This window comes from Cnephaeus nilssonii (assembly GCF_951640355.1).
Source record: "Cnephaeus nilssonii genome assembly, chromosome: 2".
NCBI lineage: Eukaryota > Metazoa > Chordata > Mammalia > Chiroptera > Vespertilionidae > Cnephaeus > Cnephaeus nilssonii.
The window spans coordinates 111705936-111722199 of record NC_137073.1 but is presented as its reverse complement, the minus strand read 5'-3'; the positions used below and the strand labels follow the sequence as shown (position 1 = coordinate 111722199).

Here is a 16264-nt window from a genome sequence, read left to right as displayed (position 1 = left end):
GAGCAGCAGGCTTGGCTCCGCTCCAGGCTACAAAGTTTCCATTGTAGAAGGAAAATAAATTCCAGATACCAGGGCTTCCCCTTGGGTTGCCACGGGGCGTGGCCGGCCTGCAAACCACCACAGGCCCCTCGCTCAGGCCGCCCCACACCCCAAGGGAACCCCCACCCTTATCTGTGACACCCTTCAGGGCAAACCAGCTGGCCCCACCCCTGTACCAGGCCTCTATCCTATCTAATAAAAGAGTACTATACAGATTGATCATCACTGCAACACACAATATAGCTGCCCCCATGTGGTAAAGATCCTGTCCCCATGTGGACACAAGATGGCCACCACAAGATGGCCAGCAGGAGAGGGCAGTTGGGAGGCACCCGGCCTGCAAGGGAAGGCAGTTGTGAGGGACCAGGCCTGCAAGGGAGGGCAGTTGTGAGGGACCAGGCTTGCAAGGGAGGGCAGTTGGAGGTGATCAACCCTGCAGGAGAGGGCAGTTAGGGGTGACCAAGCTGGCAGAGGAGGGAAGTTGGGGGCAAACAGGCTGGCAGGGGAGCAGTTAAGCATCAACCAGGCTGGCAGCGGAGTGGTTAGGGGGTGATCAGGCTGGCAGGCAGGCAAGCAGTTGGGAGCCAGCAGTCCTGGATTGTGAGAGGGATGTCCGACTGCCCGTTTAGGCCCGATCCCACCAGGATCAGGCCTAAACGGGCAGTCGGACATCCCTCCAGGAGTCCCACATTGGAGAGGGTGCAGGCTGGGCTGAGGGACAACCCCCCGCCGTGCACGAATTTCGTGCACCGGGCTTCTAGTACAATTATAAGGTAAAAAGACTAGGATTTGAACCCAGGTCAGTTTGACTCAACTTATGTTTTGTCTGTGCGTGTGTGTGCGTGTGTGTGTGTGTGTGTTTGTGTGTGTTTAAACTATATTTCAGTAAATATCCTTTTCTAGTACTGGTAGATATCAAGAGTAAAAAAAAAAAAAAAAAAACCCACACAAAAATCGGTGAGATTGTGGTGACATAGGTATGTTCATTTAGTAGGAATATAAACTGGTAAAACCTGTTTTAGTACACAACTGGAAAGCTCAAAGGCATACACCAGCAGTGTCAGTACTAAAGATTTACAATTGGGCTATTATACTTACATGAATGCATTAAAAAAATTTTTCAGAAAAAAAAAATTCAGTGCAGCTGTTTATCTGTAATGGACTAAAACAACAGAAATACCTAACACTACGAATTCTGGTTAAATAATAGTAACAGTAACAATTATCCTCTTCACCATTGTAACTGATTATATACTAAGCACTATTCCGATCCTTTACGTACATTAACCAATTTTAATCATCATAATTACTGTTAGGAGATAGATATGACTATTATTCCCATTTTACACATAAAGATGTTTATGTTATTGAAGTAGAATTTTGAGTACCGTTACAACAGTTAATTGTATATACAAAAGCTATTTGTATATTCCAGTTGACAGAGAGTAATATTGATATATGCATGACAGACTTCTATTCTTAAATCCATTTGCAGAATGTTATATATATGAATTATATTTATGTATTATATTTATGCACAGCACCTTACTTTATACTCAAAGGTTCTTTATTTTAACACTTTAAAGTATATATATATTTTTTTATTACTGACTTCAGAGAGGAAGGGAGAGGGAGAGGGAGAGAGAGAGGGAGAGAGAAACATCAATGTAAGAGACAAACATTGACTGGCTGCCTCTTGCACACCCGCTACCCAGGATCAAGCCCAAAACCCGGGCACATGCCCTGACCTGGAATCAAACCAGCAACCTTTCAGTGCGCAACAAACTGAACCACACTGGCCAAGGCTAAAAATTTTTAACATTTGCAGTTATAATGATTATCATTTTTTATATTTAAAATTGATTGAGAATTTATGTGAATTCTGATCACAAATAAATACTGAAATACCCATTTGTCATTGCTTCTATATGGCACTGCTATTACTGGCTAGTCTAATCAAACAAAGAAAAATTAAAACCAGAAAAAGTTATAATAAATATGTTGCAATATATTTTTCAAATGTTAGCAAAACTCTACTATATAAAAATCTGAGTTATCTGGCTGAATTGGTTGATTTTTCTAGGAAAATGTAAGTTACCAAAATTAACTCCAGGAGAGAGAAAAATTGATTAATCACAATAGAAGAAATAAACACACACACACACACACACACAAACCCTAAAAAGATTGGAACAGATGATGTCACATGAATTTTATAAACTATAAATGAACAGATAGTTGTGATACCACTAAACAGTTTCAGAATTTAGAGAAGAACAAAACTTTCAAATTGTTTTTGTTTTGTTTTTTTTTTAAGAGAGAGGAAGGGAGAAAGAAACATCGATTTGTTGTTGCACATATTTATGCATATTGGCTGTTTCTTGTATGTGCCCTGACTGGAGATCGAACCTGCAACCTTAGTGCATTGGGACCATGCTCTAACCAACTGAGCTAGCTGGCCAGGACCCAAATTGTTTTTATAGTTAGTTTAAGGCTGTCATATACTATTTAAGACTTAACTCTGAAATGCAAATGTAGCTAAATATGAGAACACCTATTTGTATAATCCTATCTAATAAAGAGATATGCTAATTGACCCTCACGCCCTAAAAAGATGGTGGTGCCCAGAGCCAATAAGGAGGAAATATGCTAATTGACTGTCATGCCCTCAAAGATGGCAGTGCCAACAGCCACAAGATGGCGGCACCCAGGCCCCTCAGCCGTGCGCCTGCTTCCGGAGCCCCCAGTCCCCTCAGCCCCCCAGCCGCCCAGGGCTGGCCCGAGGCACAGGCAAGCCTCGGATGGAGGCTCAGGAAACCAGGGCCAGCTGAGGTTTGCACTGGCGGCAGTGGCAGCAGCAGAGGTGTGATGGGGGCGTCACCTTCCCCTGATCGCCAGGTCGCCTCCTGCCCCTAAGGGCTCCTGGACTATGAGAGGGGGCAGGCCGGACTGAGGGACCCCACCCCTCCAGTGCATGAATTTTCATGCACCGGGCCTCTAGTACATAATACTAACAGATTAAAAGAGAAATAACTATGCATTCATGTCAATAAATCTTGTTAATTTACCTGATAAAGTTCAATTTCTATTCCTGATTCAAAATTACTTAACATCTAGGAAAAAAATTGATACTTCTAACATGACAAAGCTAGTATCTCAAGAGTATACATCATCCTAAATACACTTAACACACTAGAAGCATTTTCAATACAATTAGGAACATAACGTGCATAGGAAAGTATTATTTCTTTAATTCCATATTTGTTGTAGACCAACCGATTTAAGTTAGAAAAAGAAGGCAAAATATCACTTTTACATGATTCCTTTAAAAAAAATGTATTGATGGATTTCAGAAAGGGAGGGAGAGAGGGAGGAGGGAGAAAGTGTGGATTTGTTGTCCCAGTTATTTCTGCATTCACTGGCTGTTTCTTCTATGTGCCTGACCGGAGATCAAATCTGCAACCTTGGCTTTTCGGGATGATACTTGAACGAACTGAACTACCTGGCCAGGACCTACATAAAATTCTAAGACAAGAAAATCACAAGGGAATCACATGAAAAGAATTATTACAAATAAAGGAATGCAGCTAGGTGGTGGGTTATAAAATTAATACCCAAAGATAATAGCTTATATATCTATGAACAATAAGAAAATACAATATGAGAAAACACTGATAAAATACTTAGATACAAAGTAACAACAAGCACAGATCCTATTCAAATCTAAATAGGTACATAAAATTAATATCAATAAGTAGGATATCCCATATTCTTGGCTAGGAACAGTTAATGTTATAAAAGTGATATTCCCGAAATTAATCTACTAATTCAATGCAGTCCTACTTAGAAAACATCAGTAGAACTTGGAAGAAAATGAACAAAATGGTAAGTCAAGTTCATTTGGAAAAACAAACATATGAGAGCCAAAACATTCTTCTGTGCAAGATGGTGTTTATAATGGGGGTTCAAGAACCGAGAGGGAGGAATGCGATGAAGAGGACCATCTGAACTGTAAAGCTATGGAGCTTCAATAATTAAAAGCGTAGTACGAGAGAAGACGACAAACTTGAGGAATAAAAGACAGCTGTAGAAACAGGCCCACGAAAACGAAACGTTGGTTTCTGACAGGGTTTCTCAACCTCAAGCTGCTGCTGACCAGTTTGGACAATGGTGCCAGGCATCTGCCAAATGTCCCCTAGAGGACAAACTGCCTCTGGCTGAGAACCACTGTTCATGATAGTGATGATATTTCACAGTGGGGATTGGGAGAACAGATAATCATTACTTTAAAAATTGCTAAATAATATTGAAATGACCCCTAACTGGTTTGGCTCAGTGGATAGAGCATCGGCCTGCAGACTCAAGGGTCCCAGGTTCGATTCTGGTCAAGGGCATGTACCTTGGTTGCGGGCACATCCCCAGTAGGGGGTGTGCAGGAGGCAGCTGATCGATGTTTCTCTCACATAGATGTTTCTAACTCTCTATCCCTCTCTCTTCCTCTCTGTAAAAAATCAATAAAATATATTAAAAAAAGAAGAAGAAATGATTGGCAACTGGTCTCATAAAACATGAAGCTGAATCCATCTTTAATCCATTTGTAATTTTAAATTAATTTTTAATTTTATAAACAATAGATGTATAATTTATCCTGGTAAAAACCAAACATTACAGTTCTCTATTCTAATCATCCCTTCCACCTACTCCTCAGAGGCAACCACTAGTAGATTGGAATATATTCTTCTAGGAGCTTTTGCTAGGTATTTATATATACACATACACTTGTAGAAAATAAAATTTGATCGGGAAAAAAAAAGGTTCTGGAAGAAAGCACTGATTTATGACCAAAAATACATGAGGAGTTTATAAGCAGAACAGAAAACCCAGAAGTCATAAAAGATTAAGGAGTTAGAAGTTGTAAAATTTTTAAATTTTTTATATAGCAAAAATTCTATAGTTGAAAAGCAAATAAAAAGACAGAGAAAGTAATTTTCCAATACAAACAAGAGACAATTTCTTAAAAAAAGGACATAAATTATTAAGAAAATGTTGAGTAACAAAGGAAATGGCAGTTAAAGAGAAAAATAATTACAAATGCCAGCAATCACTCAAAGAAATGAACATTAAAAAAGGAGACATGGTGCTTTACTTATTATACTAGAGGCCCGGTGCATGAAATTCGTGCATGGGAGTGGGGGGGGGTCTGTCCCTCAGCCCAGTCTGCACCCTCTCCAATCTTGGACCCCTCAGGAGATGTCCAACTGCCGGTTTAAACCGGCAGTCGGACATCCCTCTCATAATCCGGGGCTGCTGGCTCCTAACCGCTTGCCTGCCTGCCTGCCTGATCGCCCCTAACCGCTTGCCTGCCTGCCCCCTAACCACTCCCCTGCCGGCCTGATAGACACCTAACTGCTCCCCTGCCGGCCTGATCGCCCCCAACTACCCTCCCCTCCCCTGCAGGCCTGATCACCCACAACTGCCCTCCCCTGCCAGCCATCTTGTGACGATGTCACATGAGGGCATGACACCACCTAGGATTTTATTATATAGGATTGTTAGTAAGTATAATGACATCCCACAGTGAGTGAGGGCATAAAGGAAACCCCCATCTAACAGTGTTTGGAAGTTTTAGCACATGTTCTTTGACCTTGGAATTGCAGCCCTAGTAATTTATCACGTGTATGTTGGTAGTACTTACAAAAGTTTGACAAAATGAACATTTAATAGCAAAACACTACAAACCCAAATGTCCACTAAATAGATACCAGTTAAATAAAATATGGCATCTCCATACAAAGGAATACCATGTAGTCAACACAGAAAATGAGGTGTCCTTCTTAAAAAGCTCCAAGATGTATTTTGTTAAGCATGCTGCAAATAATGAAAATATCATGATCACTCCTGTGAGAGGGAGGGAGGGAGAGAGGGAGACTGACTTAAGGTAACCCTGGCTATTCGACTCTCACAAATCCAATCCAATTGTGGAATCAAAGGGTTCAATTATATTTTTGAATGAATCCCTCTCTATCTGAATTTGTCCTATTCAGGAACCAAAGAGGTTCAAATATCAAAAGGGATACTTGTACATATATAAAAGCATATGTGATGTGTATGCATGCCCTTTATCCCTGGAAGAAATCACAACAAACTGTTAAGATATAACCTGCCTTTAATCACTTCCTATTTTGTGCCTTTCTGCATTGTATGAACGTCCTACCATTATATACATTACTAGAGGCCCGATGCGTGAAATTCATGCAAGGGGCTTGGCCCTCGCAGCAGCCCCGGCTGCCTCATGGCCCCACTCCCCACCCACTGGTCGTTCCGAAACATTGTCCTGGAAGATTGTCCCAGAAGGTCATTCTGCCGTCCGGTCTAATAGCATATTAGCTCTTTATTATAGGATTTCTGAATAATCTATATATCTGAATTTTTTAAATTCCTAACCTTTACCCATTATTTAAAAGAAAAATGTCAACACAACCCTGCAAAGGGAGATTAACAGCTCATTTCTAGTCTTTGTACTGCTGTTATATAAAAGCCAATTAATAACTGTCACTGTGAGACCAGCAGAAAAAGGAAAATGCAAAAAAGAAACATTTAAGTTCAGTTTTTTAAATACTGAATTCTTAGAAAATTAAAAACGCTAAGACCTCCAGGTTTTTTCACTAAAAGAGGAAACTACATTTATGAAAGGAAAATAAAGTTAAGTATCCTATCTAATAAAAAGGTAATATGCAAATTAACCATCACTCCGTCACAAAGATGGTGGCGCCCAGTCCTCTCAGACCTGCTGGAGTCCCCCCAGTCCTTCGGGGAGGGGGGGGGGGGGGGAAGGGGCGCACGCGGCCGCTGAGAGTGGGCAGTGTGAGCGGCCTGGCAGAATGCTTGCTTCGTCGTCACAGCAACGAGGCAAGTGTTCCGCGCCCGGCCGCGGAGCAGCCAGGCCCGGCAGAGAGCTACTGGCACACGGATTCGTGCACAGGGCTACTAGTGAGACTATAAACACTGAACACGTATTTCCTAAATATTCATTTTTGACACCATACAGTTACATACTACTTACCCAGCTTGGAAAATCAGACCAAGTTGGAACTCGCTGACAAAGGTCCCGGAGAATACGTATGATAATCACACAGGACTGCAGACCATTAGCTCTAGCCTTGAGAGCAACACAAAACCAATTGAATTAATCTTAGAAATATTGAAAATATCCCTTGATGAAAAAAAGTTAAAATACCGCTGTTCAATGGAAGCTCAGATAAAAATGAAACAAAAATAATCACACTTGAAATTCGATTCAATGAGCTGCCATTTACAGCAGTATTTTATGCCAGGGTTAGTATTTAAAAGCTGGTATTTTAGGTCAAAGTAAACAGATTATACAAGAATAATATTTCTTGATACCCTGTGAACCTTGACCTGCAATCATTTAAATCAATAAACTTAAAAAAATCTGCCTACATTAGAAATAAAAGAAAAAGTAAAGAGCTAAAAAGTTTGTCTAGGGACTGAAAGGTTAAAGAAATCTGTTTGGTTTCCCTTCTGTGCCTTTGCATGACTGCAAAGTCACTAAACCAAACAGCTGCTTCCTCACCTTTCACTCCCTACACGTATTCACTTAGAGAAAGAGGGGTTGGGGGGAATCTTAAAACTATACACAAAGCTTTAAACACATATTCCATTATGTAAAGCAAAGTTAATCTGCAGCCTTATGGAATATAATATATATACACAAACGTGATGTTCCTACACAAGTTAACTTTAAATATAGCTACTAAAAATAAAAATAAAATAACCCAAACTACAAAGCACCCCCAAAACCTAAGTTCAATGTCAAATAATAGTAACTGCAATATGCAGATCTTTAAACCCAGCTTTCTATGTCAACATATTTTCTGAAATTTAATTTAAAATAGTGTTGCTTGGGCAATCTTTCGAAATGTTTAAACACAGTTAAACATGTTGTACTGAACTACTCTCTCATAAGGCTACAATAAAAAAGTAAAATGATGTTCCGAACCTGGAACCACTTAGCGTGGCGGAGAGCAGCCAGAGCGTCAAGGCATTTTTGCCTGTCCAAGACGTCCGGTGGGTCTTTCACCATACCCGAGGTTACATCTAAAATGGATTGAATTGGCAAAATGCAGTGAGGAATGGGTGTTTGACCAGGTGAGCAAGACACTTCCTTAAAGTAGCATCAGTGTCACACGAGCCATTTGAGAGTTTATCAGAACGTTAACGTATCCAAGGGAATTATTTTCAACAAATTTACATATTCCAACATGACGATCAAACGGAGACTTAAACTCTTAATTTCGAAATATAATAATTTCTGCAAATATAAACCCTACCCACCAAAACAAAATCAAAAGGAAGGATTACTGGACACAGTGCACCAGCACAAAGATGACAAGACAAGAGGGAACACAAAAATCCACCTTAATAAATGAGAATGTACAAAACACTACTGAGTTTGTTCAGTATTTTAAATGGTCATAGGTTATTCTGGGGCTAATATAGCAAAGAATTAATGATAAATATGGAATGACAACACAGTAATGATCATAGAAAAAAATAAAGAGGCAAAACTGGCATTTCTAAGAGTTTAATACTGCCTCCTCTACTACAAGGAGATTTTTAGTTGTAAAGGAATACAAAATGCCTTTTAAAAATTCAAAGTTCCCAAAAGGTGTTCCAGAGAGTAACCGGAGAGAAACAATGGGTAACATAGAAAACAGCAATAGAAAGTAGCATGGTTAAATAGAGTAAGCATAGAAATAGAAGAATGGAATAAGCAGAGCACTTTGATGATAATATGTAAGGTCTAAGGTTATAATAATTGATTTTAATAAGATTATTGTATTAAAACATAAATGAGCTACATAAAACTTGAGAAGGAAATCTGAACCTAAACCAAGACAAGAGGTTAATTTTACATTCTCAAAAGTAGTTGGAGGGCCAGCTTCATATTCACCTAAACATATCTGTAAAATGTGTTTAAATATAACAGTAAATTTGCTGATCAAACTATTCACAATAGCAATTATGCCCATCAAATTCACAACTCTTGATGATTTTAACAGTATAAATATTTTCTAAATTATAGAGAAATTAAATACCAGGCAAATAATCTACTGAATTTAACAGTCTTCTGGCAAAAGAGCACCAGAAGGTGCTTTTAGGATATAATTTAATAAATCACTGAGGATACCAAATGGGTGAGAGGAAAAGAAATATGTGATAAAAGAAACAGTTAAACGATGATTTCATTTTAAGAGTACCATTGCAACTCTGGGCAAGTTACTTGATTGCCTATTTTATATGACCATTCAGAAATCTTCAGAGATACTTGACCGTATTTTGAGTAGATAACATATAAGAAAGTGTACTTTAAGTGATAAAGAATTATATTGCCTATTGTTAGTTCCTGCTCCTAAAATAATCAGATGGCACAGATTTCTCCGAAGACAGTTTAGAAGGGAGATTTACTGATAATCAAAGAACACTGTGTCATATCCTAAGAATGAACACTAAGAGGAATCTGGGTACTCAAAAGAAACTATCAAGACAAAAATATTAGTTACTTTTTAAAGGTAATAAACAATCTCAAAACCTGCAAGACCAACTACGGAATCAAGAAATACACTGAACCTAAGAAATGGGCTGTTCTGAGACAGGAAACACAGGAAAGCACGGCTAAGGAAGGAAGGAAAGAAGGAAGGAAAAAAGAACCAATCAAACCCACCCACTCCTCAACGCAGGGTTACAGAACATGCTGAAAGACCCTCTTTCTATGTCCCCAATTACTTACATTATTTGCTAAAGCTAGAATGCAAATAGGTGACAGTGTGCAATCTCTTTCTAAAAATGTTTCTAAATTTCTAATGTTAATTCTTAATGTTATAATTTCCTCTAATATGTAAGAAAAATTTTCTTTTTGGATACAAGCATTCAAAACTTTGAAAATTTCAATTACAGATATAGTTTCAAAGATGCCAAGACGCCTACTGCAATTTAAAAACAAATTAAGAGCTAGAAAATTTCTGGGAGAGTGTGGATTTTTGCACCCATTTTATACTTCAAGTGGATTAACCCCTTAGATATACTGTACTAAAAGCATACTTGTTGCCTAATACCCAGTTAAAACAAAACAAAAATGGGTTAATTTATTTAAAAAAAATTCTTACCCTACATGGATGTATTTCATAAAATTTAAGGGGTTAATCACTAGTTAGAAAACATGCTGTGTCCACACTATTTTATGATTAAAAGTTAATAGGAATATATTAATTTAAATTAACATGGTTATGTAAAATATATAATCCACCCAACCGTTTAAAAACTAGTGTGAACACTGCTCAATTCTAGAAGACACAAAGACAAAACAGAACAGCCACACAAAGGACAATAAATGCCAGGCTCTGCATCCAAAATCTCTTCTTAACCAAATGGCAGGTGTGACACTGAGCTTTTGAAAACCTTGGTCAAAAATCCTTCCGATGTCTTGGCAGCAACCCCTGACAGGAATCAATCCCCTCTGCTAGAAGGCTTTGGACCGGGCCTGTTAAGCTACAGGTGAAAAAAAACACACACAATACTTGACTTGCTGCAGAAAACACTCTGTAGCAAGGGTTAGAGCATTTTGAACATTTCAAGCTTCAAGTCAATTAAACGTTTACTTAATATTTAACTGTCAAACACTGTACTGCAAAATAGATCTAACATGCGTTTAACAGTTATTTGGAAAATTTAATAATTTCCTTGAAATAATTTTTGGCATTAAATGGGATCATTACGCATTAAAGAGGCTACCACGCTATGCGCAAGTCTTAAGTCTTGTGATTTACAATCACTCTTCCGGCAAAGCCTTCCTTAACCCCTGTACTAACTCCCCAAAGCAAGCTATAGGCTTTACATGATTTTAAGACACAGAGCATTGGGAGCTGCAGTGAGAGAATACATACCGTTATTCTGCAGCAAGAAAGAAGCAATCTTCATAATGAAGCTAAAGAAATGGTTTACTGCACTTATCTGCAGCAAGAACACCCTACCAATGTTTCCTCACTTTGGCACATCCAACTGTTCAGCTCAGTGTCTTGAAGTAAAATCTTTCAATTTTGGACTGATCATTTCTCTCAGAAATTCAGAACAATAATTCTAAATCCAGTCTGGGTCAGACAAAAATATAATTTTGTTTCCTTTAAAAGGGATAGGTTATTAAACATTCTACTACAACTATGATAACTTGACTTTAGACTCTTGCAACATAATAAAATGACTTGATACTGCACAAGTTAAACAGCCTAAATATAATTGAATAAAATATGCTCTAAAATAAAGCTAAATGGCTATACAAGTATAATTTCACCCTAAATATAGCACCCTTTATTTATAACATAATATATTAGAAGATTTTCCCCCCGATCCCTAAGAGTCATTGGCTGCATATGAATTGACCAGCTTGACTCAGGAACTGTTTCCAGTAATGTCCACAGCCAGACCCTGAGTAGAAATTCATGTTCATATAAAAGATCCTTTGTATAAAATCCATTTATTTTTAAGATGCAAAGCTTATAGAACATACAACTCCTGATATGGTCTATATACAAAGTATGCAAAATTAGACAAGTCTCCCAATGACGTTTCAATGAAATGTTCTTTTTCTGGGTAGTAAAAAGCCCAGTGCTTTAAAAAAATTGCTTTGCTGTAAGAAAACAAATTTAAAGTGACAGTAATTGAGAGCCTACTGATGCTATTTTAGACAAAATTTAACATTCAATATATAGTATTCTTGTCTCCTACACATATATCACAAAGAACTACTAGTGTAGACTTTTTAACTCCATAATTAACAACAGCATGAAAGGAAACAAAGTAAATTTTATCTGACCCATAAAACAACAGAACCAACATATGGCAGACACTGACCATGCTTTTTGGCTTAAGCTTTTGAAGCTTTGAAAATGTTACAGAATAGTCCCTAAAGCAACATTGCTGGCACCAGCAGGATTTCATATTCTACAATTGTAAAGTAAATCCTGAACTGTACTAGAACTCACTAACTACACCTACCCCATTTGTTTTTCAGCATCTCTAGTATAATAGAGGGCTCAAATGCCCATATCTACATGCAAAGGATACTCTGCATTTATGAAAGTGCTCCAAACCAAAGAACAACCTCAGAGAACTAGAAATATTTTTATCACAGGACAAGCCAAATCCATGATTACATATATAACAATGTCTCTAAAAATATAACTTATGAGTGTTTAACCAATTTTACTTCTGAAATGCTTGTCTTTTTTGTAGGACAAGGCAAGAACAAGAACTTCTTAAAAGAAGTTAAATTTGTGGCCCCTTACAAGCAACATTTAATTTTTTCATGTGTTGCGACTATGCCAGTAAGAATAATTTTGAACTTTTTTTTCCAGAAATCTGAGGTTAGCAAGAAAAGAAAAAAATCAAGAAAATCAGTAATACCATGAGTGTTTTATATAAAAGTACATTACTAAAAAGAACATTTACTTTCTGCGAAATGATCTTAAGTAAAACTGATTGCTATATTAAATCAAATCCATCAAATTCATATGTAATGCCAGCATGTTGCCTTCCAGGGCTTAATGCCATCTCAAAGAGTAGGTAAATGAAAAAAAAAAGTTAATAGAAAAATAGAATGTTTAATGGCTTTCCAACCTCCTTCCCTCATGTTCTCTTCTCGAATAATTGGAGATGTTAGGGTGATAGTGACTTGCATTTTGGGTTCCACACATGAATTCAAAATGATTGCCGCTTCAGACACAGCACATTTTATGTCATACTTCTCAGGACTTATAACCTGTGATGAAGAGTACAATAATTAGCTGGACCTTTTACATATCAGACAAAGCAGTTTCATCACGGCTCTTTCATTTTCTCACTACCACCACCATTTTATAAGGACTAGATCATATACTGCTCCCCTGGAAGCCTTGCATTAAATGAAAATATTAAATTATTGCTCCACTTTCATTTTTTTAATTTTTTAAAAATATATTTTATTGATTTTTTACAGAGAGGAAGAGAGAGGGATAGAGTCAGAAACATCGATGAGAGAGAAACATCGATCAGCTGCCTCTTGCACACCCCCTACTGGGGATGTGCCCGCAACCAAGGTACATGCCCTTGACCGGAATCGAACCTGGGACCCTTGAGTCCGCAGGCCAACTCTCTATCCACTGAGCCAAACCGGTTTTGGCTCCACTTTCCTTTTAGAATTGTTTGGATTTCCTTACACCTGTTTCTGTAAAATGGGGACAGTAATTCTACCTTATAGGATTGTTGGAGGAATAAATGAATTAACTATATAAACACTTAAAGCAGGACCAGCCTGGTACATACATAAGAAGTGCTATATAAACGTTAACTATGACAATGATGATGAAGAATTCTATTTCCCTTGCTTATCCACTTGAACAATAGTTACAGATTGATTTGGAAAAAATATTCTTCTTTTCGCTTATTTAACTGTTAAATAGTTAAGATATAACATTTTCTGCTTGTGGTTTTACTAAGCACCACAATTAGAGTCAAGATGTTTCTTGCAAATTTACATGATTCTTTCAAGGACCTCAAACCTCTTCTTCGCTCTCCTCATTGTTCTGGCAGTCTCAACAGAGTAAGAAGGAGACAAGGCCCATTCTGCTGGCTCCTGATACTGAAGAGACTCATCCACAATAAGAAACTCCATCTCTGGCACAACGGTAATACAAGCAGACAACAGCTGAAGCTCCGTCGTGTGCTTCAGTATTCCTTGCTATAGTTGCTCTGCTGTGGTCAGGTACTATTTATTCTGACTCATTACAATATCAATAAAATGCCAGTCCTTGGACTTAGAATCCTAATTAAATTGCAAGGTTTTACACATAAAATTATTCAAGCAATCTGTATTTTAAATCTCAGCCTGAGATTTTAACAAGTTAATGTATAAATATTAAAAAATTCAAACAATTGCTTTTGTAGAACCAAAAGGGGATATTCTATTAAATGTATATTGCCATGATTTAATAAATGGACACCAGGGGAGGAATTCCTACTGTTATAATATGTAGAAAACTGAAAATAACTACAATAAACTAGGGAAATTCAAATAAGAAAGCTTATTTTCTTTATTATATTTTATTAAAAACATGCATTCAAGTACATAGGCAAGAGGTTCATGATTTTTAAAAAGTTAAGCTTACTATACATGGCCTTTGTTTAAAAAAATCACTTTCTGTTCTGAACAACTGCCTTCTCTCTGATGATTCAAATCTTAGAAAAAGAACACAAAGAGGACGTGCAATTTTACATTTTAGAATAAATTCCTAAGATGGCTTCATGCCCATTACAAGCACTATAAAACCTAAAAAGACAAAGTAGAAAATAGCCCTACTAATTCGCACAACCAAGAATAAAACTCAATATGGAAAGTGAAGCCAAAAACTTAAAGGCTGGATTAGGTTTAAGCTGAAACAGTAAGTTAGTTCTGCCAAAAACATTTGAACCAGACAAGGGGTAAAAATGAACATTTCCATAATACTTACAGCAAGCTGTTTGGGTAGGTTTTCTGCAATACGGCTTAATAATGTCTTTGAAGGTTTCTCTGAGCACAGCAAAACAAGGTTGACATTTCTATCTCCTCGGAGAAGTAATCCTTTTGCCAATACTCCCACTCGCAAAACTCCTTTTAAAGCTCTGCAGTAAAATCAAATTATATTATGACATTTCTTAACCAGAATCATGATAGTCTTTGAACACACACAGTAAATTAAATAACTTTCTATACTATTAAATTTTCCATCAACTACAGTATAAACACATTCAATATTTGTAGAAGTACCTTTCATTTAGACAAGAAATATAGATAAATAAATGAAGAGTTATCATAGGGAGAATTGAAAAACAAAGAACATTAACACTTCTGTGTCACATTTTACAAATTAGAATAAGAGTCATTTCTAATATCATACAAAAATATTTCCAAATAAAGGGAACATGAAAAGTTAATGTAAAACTGAAAGTCGCAAAAGCTTGAGTTTATTCAGGCTTTATGGTCAATGCATTAAGGAAAAAAGGTGATAAAACAAAGGCTGAATGTAAGACAAATGCAATAAGTAAATAAAAACTAATAGCAGATGAATGCAACTAGAAAACTACAAAGGCAGCTTTGAAAACAAACTCAAAATAGTTTTATATATATTTAAACAAAATGTGTAAATTTAGAAGGCTGGAGATTGTATGGAATTGTGCATTTCTCATTTTGGCAAAAAAGAGGTGAATATACTAGGTATCTAACCCAAGCACGATAAGCATGTAGATCCACACCAGAGTTTTCAGTCTTTGTAACTTTTAATTCAAGTGTAAGTCCATGTAAGGAAAAGCAAAAATATACAAAGTAGATAACTCTGAAGACACACCTGTCTTTACCTCCCTCTTTCTTATCATCTCCTTCTTTGTTCTTGCTCTTCTCATGTTCAGACAAACTGTCTGAAACAAGTTTTAAAGCACGTTCAGTGATAGAAACAATTTTCTGAACTGCCTGTAATTCCTCTTCAGTTGGGTAAATGGTTGCATGTTTTGTCATTACATAACGGTCATCAGATGAGTCAGGACGTCGTAAAGGCTACAGAAAAAAAAGTTACTTCATTTAAAAAAATGTTTCCTGAGCAAAAGTAAATTATTATTTTAAAAATACACATATTTTCATCATATCTTCTCAATAACAAGGTCGATTATGCAAAAATGTCCATTTAAAACTATCTTCTCTTTTTTTCCACTTCAGTAAAAACAAAATGCAAACTATGGAAAGTTATACTACCTAGAATATGTAAGTATATACACATACATTGCCTAAAAACAAATAAAATGATAATACATGCCATCTCAAGTTACAATACTTTTTTACTCAACTTTAAAAACCAGCGATTCAGAATTTTTTTGCTTTTAATAAAATGTTTTACTGCTGCTTATTCTGTGTAAAGACAAATGAAAAAGGTTAAAAAGGAGGAATTGGCTGTTTTCTTCTAAGTGCTCTCCAGAAAACAAAACAAGCAAAAAGACCCTCTTGTTTTCTCTAGTCTGAGCTTCTGTGAAATGTTCCTCACCCCAGAGGTCTCTTCTTTTGTCCAGACTCCACACACTCTGAGGTGCAGGTCTTTCCTCTACCTTTCCTAATGCACCACCGCGGTGCTAATCTTGAACTAGTTAT

General features: G+C 37.1%; 1 protein-coding gene across 3 annotated transcripts in view; it reads right to left on the bottom strand.

Moving 5' to 3' along the window:
• Positions 1-16264, bottom strand: part of ZFR (zinc finger RNA binding protein) — a 68209-nt gene that overhangs the window by 10414 nt on the left and 41531 nt on the right. For all 3 annotated transcript variants that reach the window (XM_079782195.1, XM_079782196.1, XM_079782197.1), the window contains 5 exons: positions 15474-15679; positions 14601-14751; positions 12733-12874; positions 8060-8157; positions 7103-7198 (listed from right to left, as the gene is read on the bottom strand). In XM_079782195.1, the coding sequence (XP_079638321.1) occupies positions 7103-7198; positions 8060-8157; positions 12733-12874; positions 14601-14751; positions 15474-15679 (693 nt within the window). The remainder of the gene's footprint in view (positions 1-7102; positions 7199-8059; positions 8158-12732; positions 12875-14600; positions 14752-15473; positions 15680-16264) is intronic.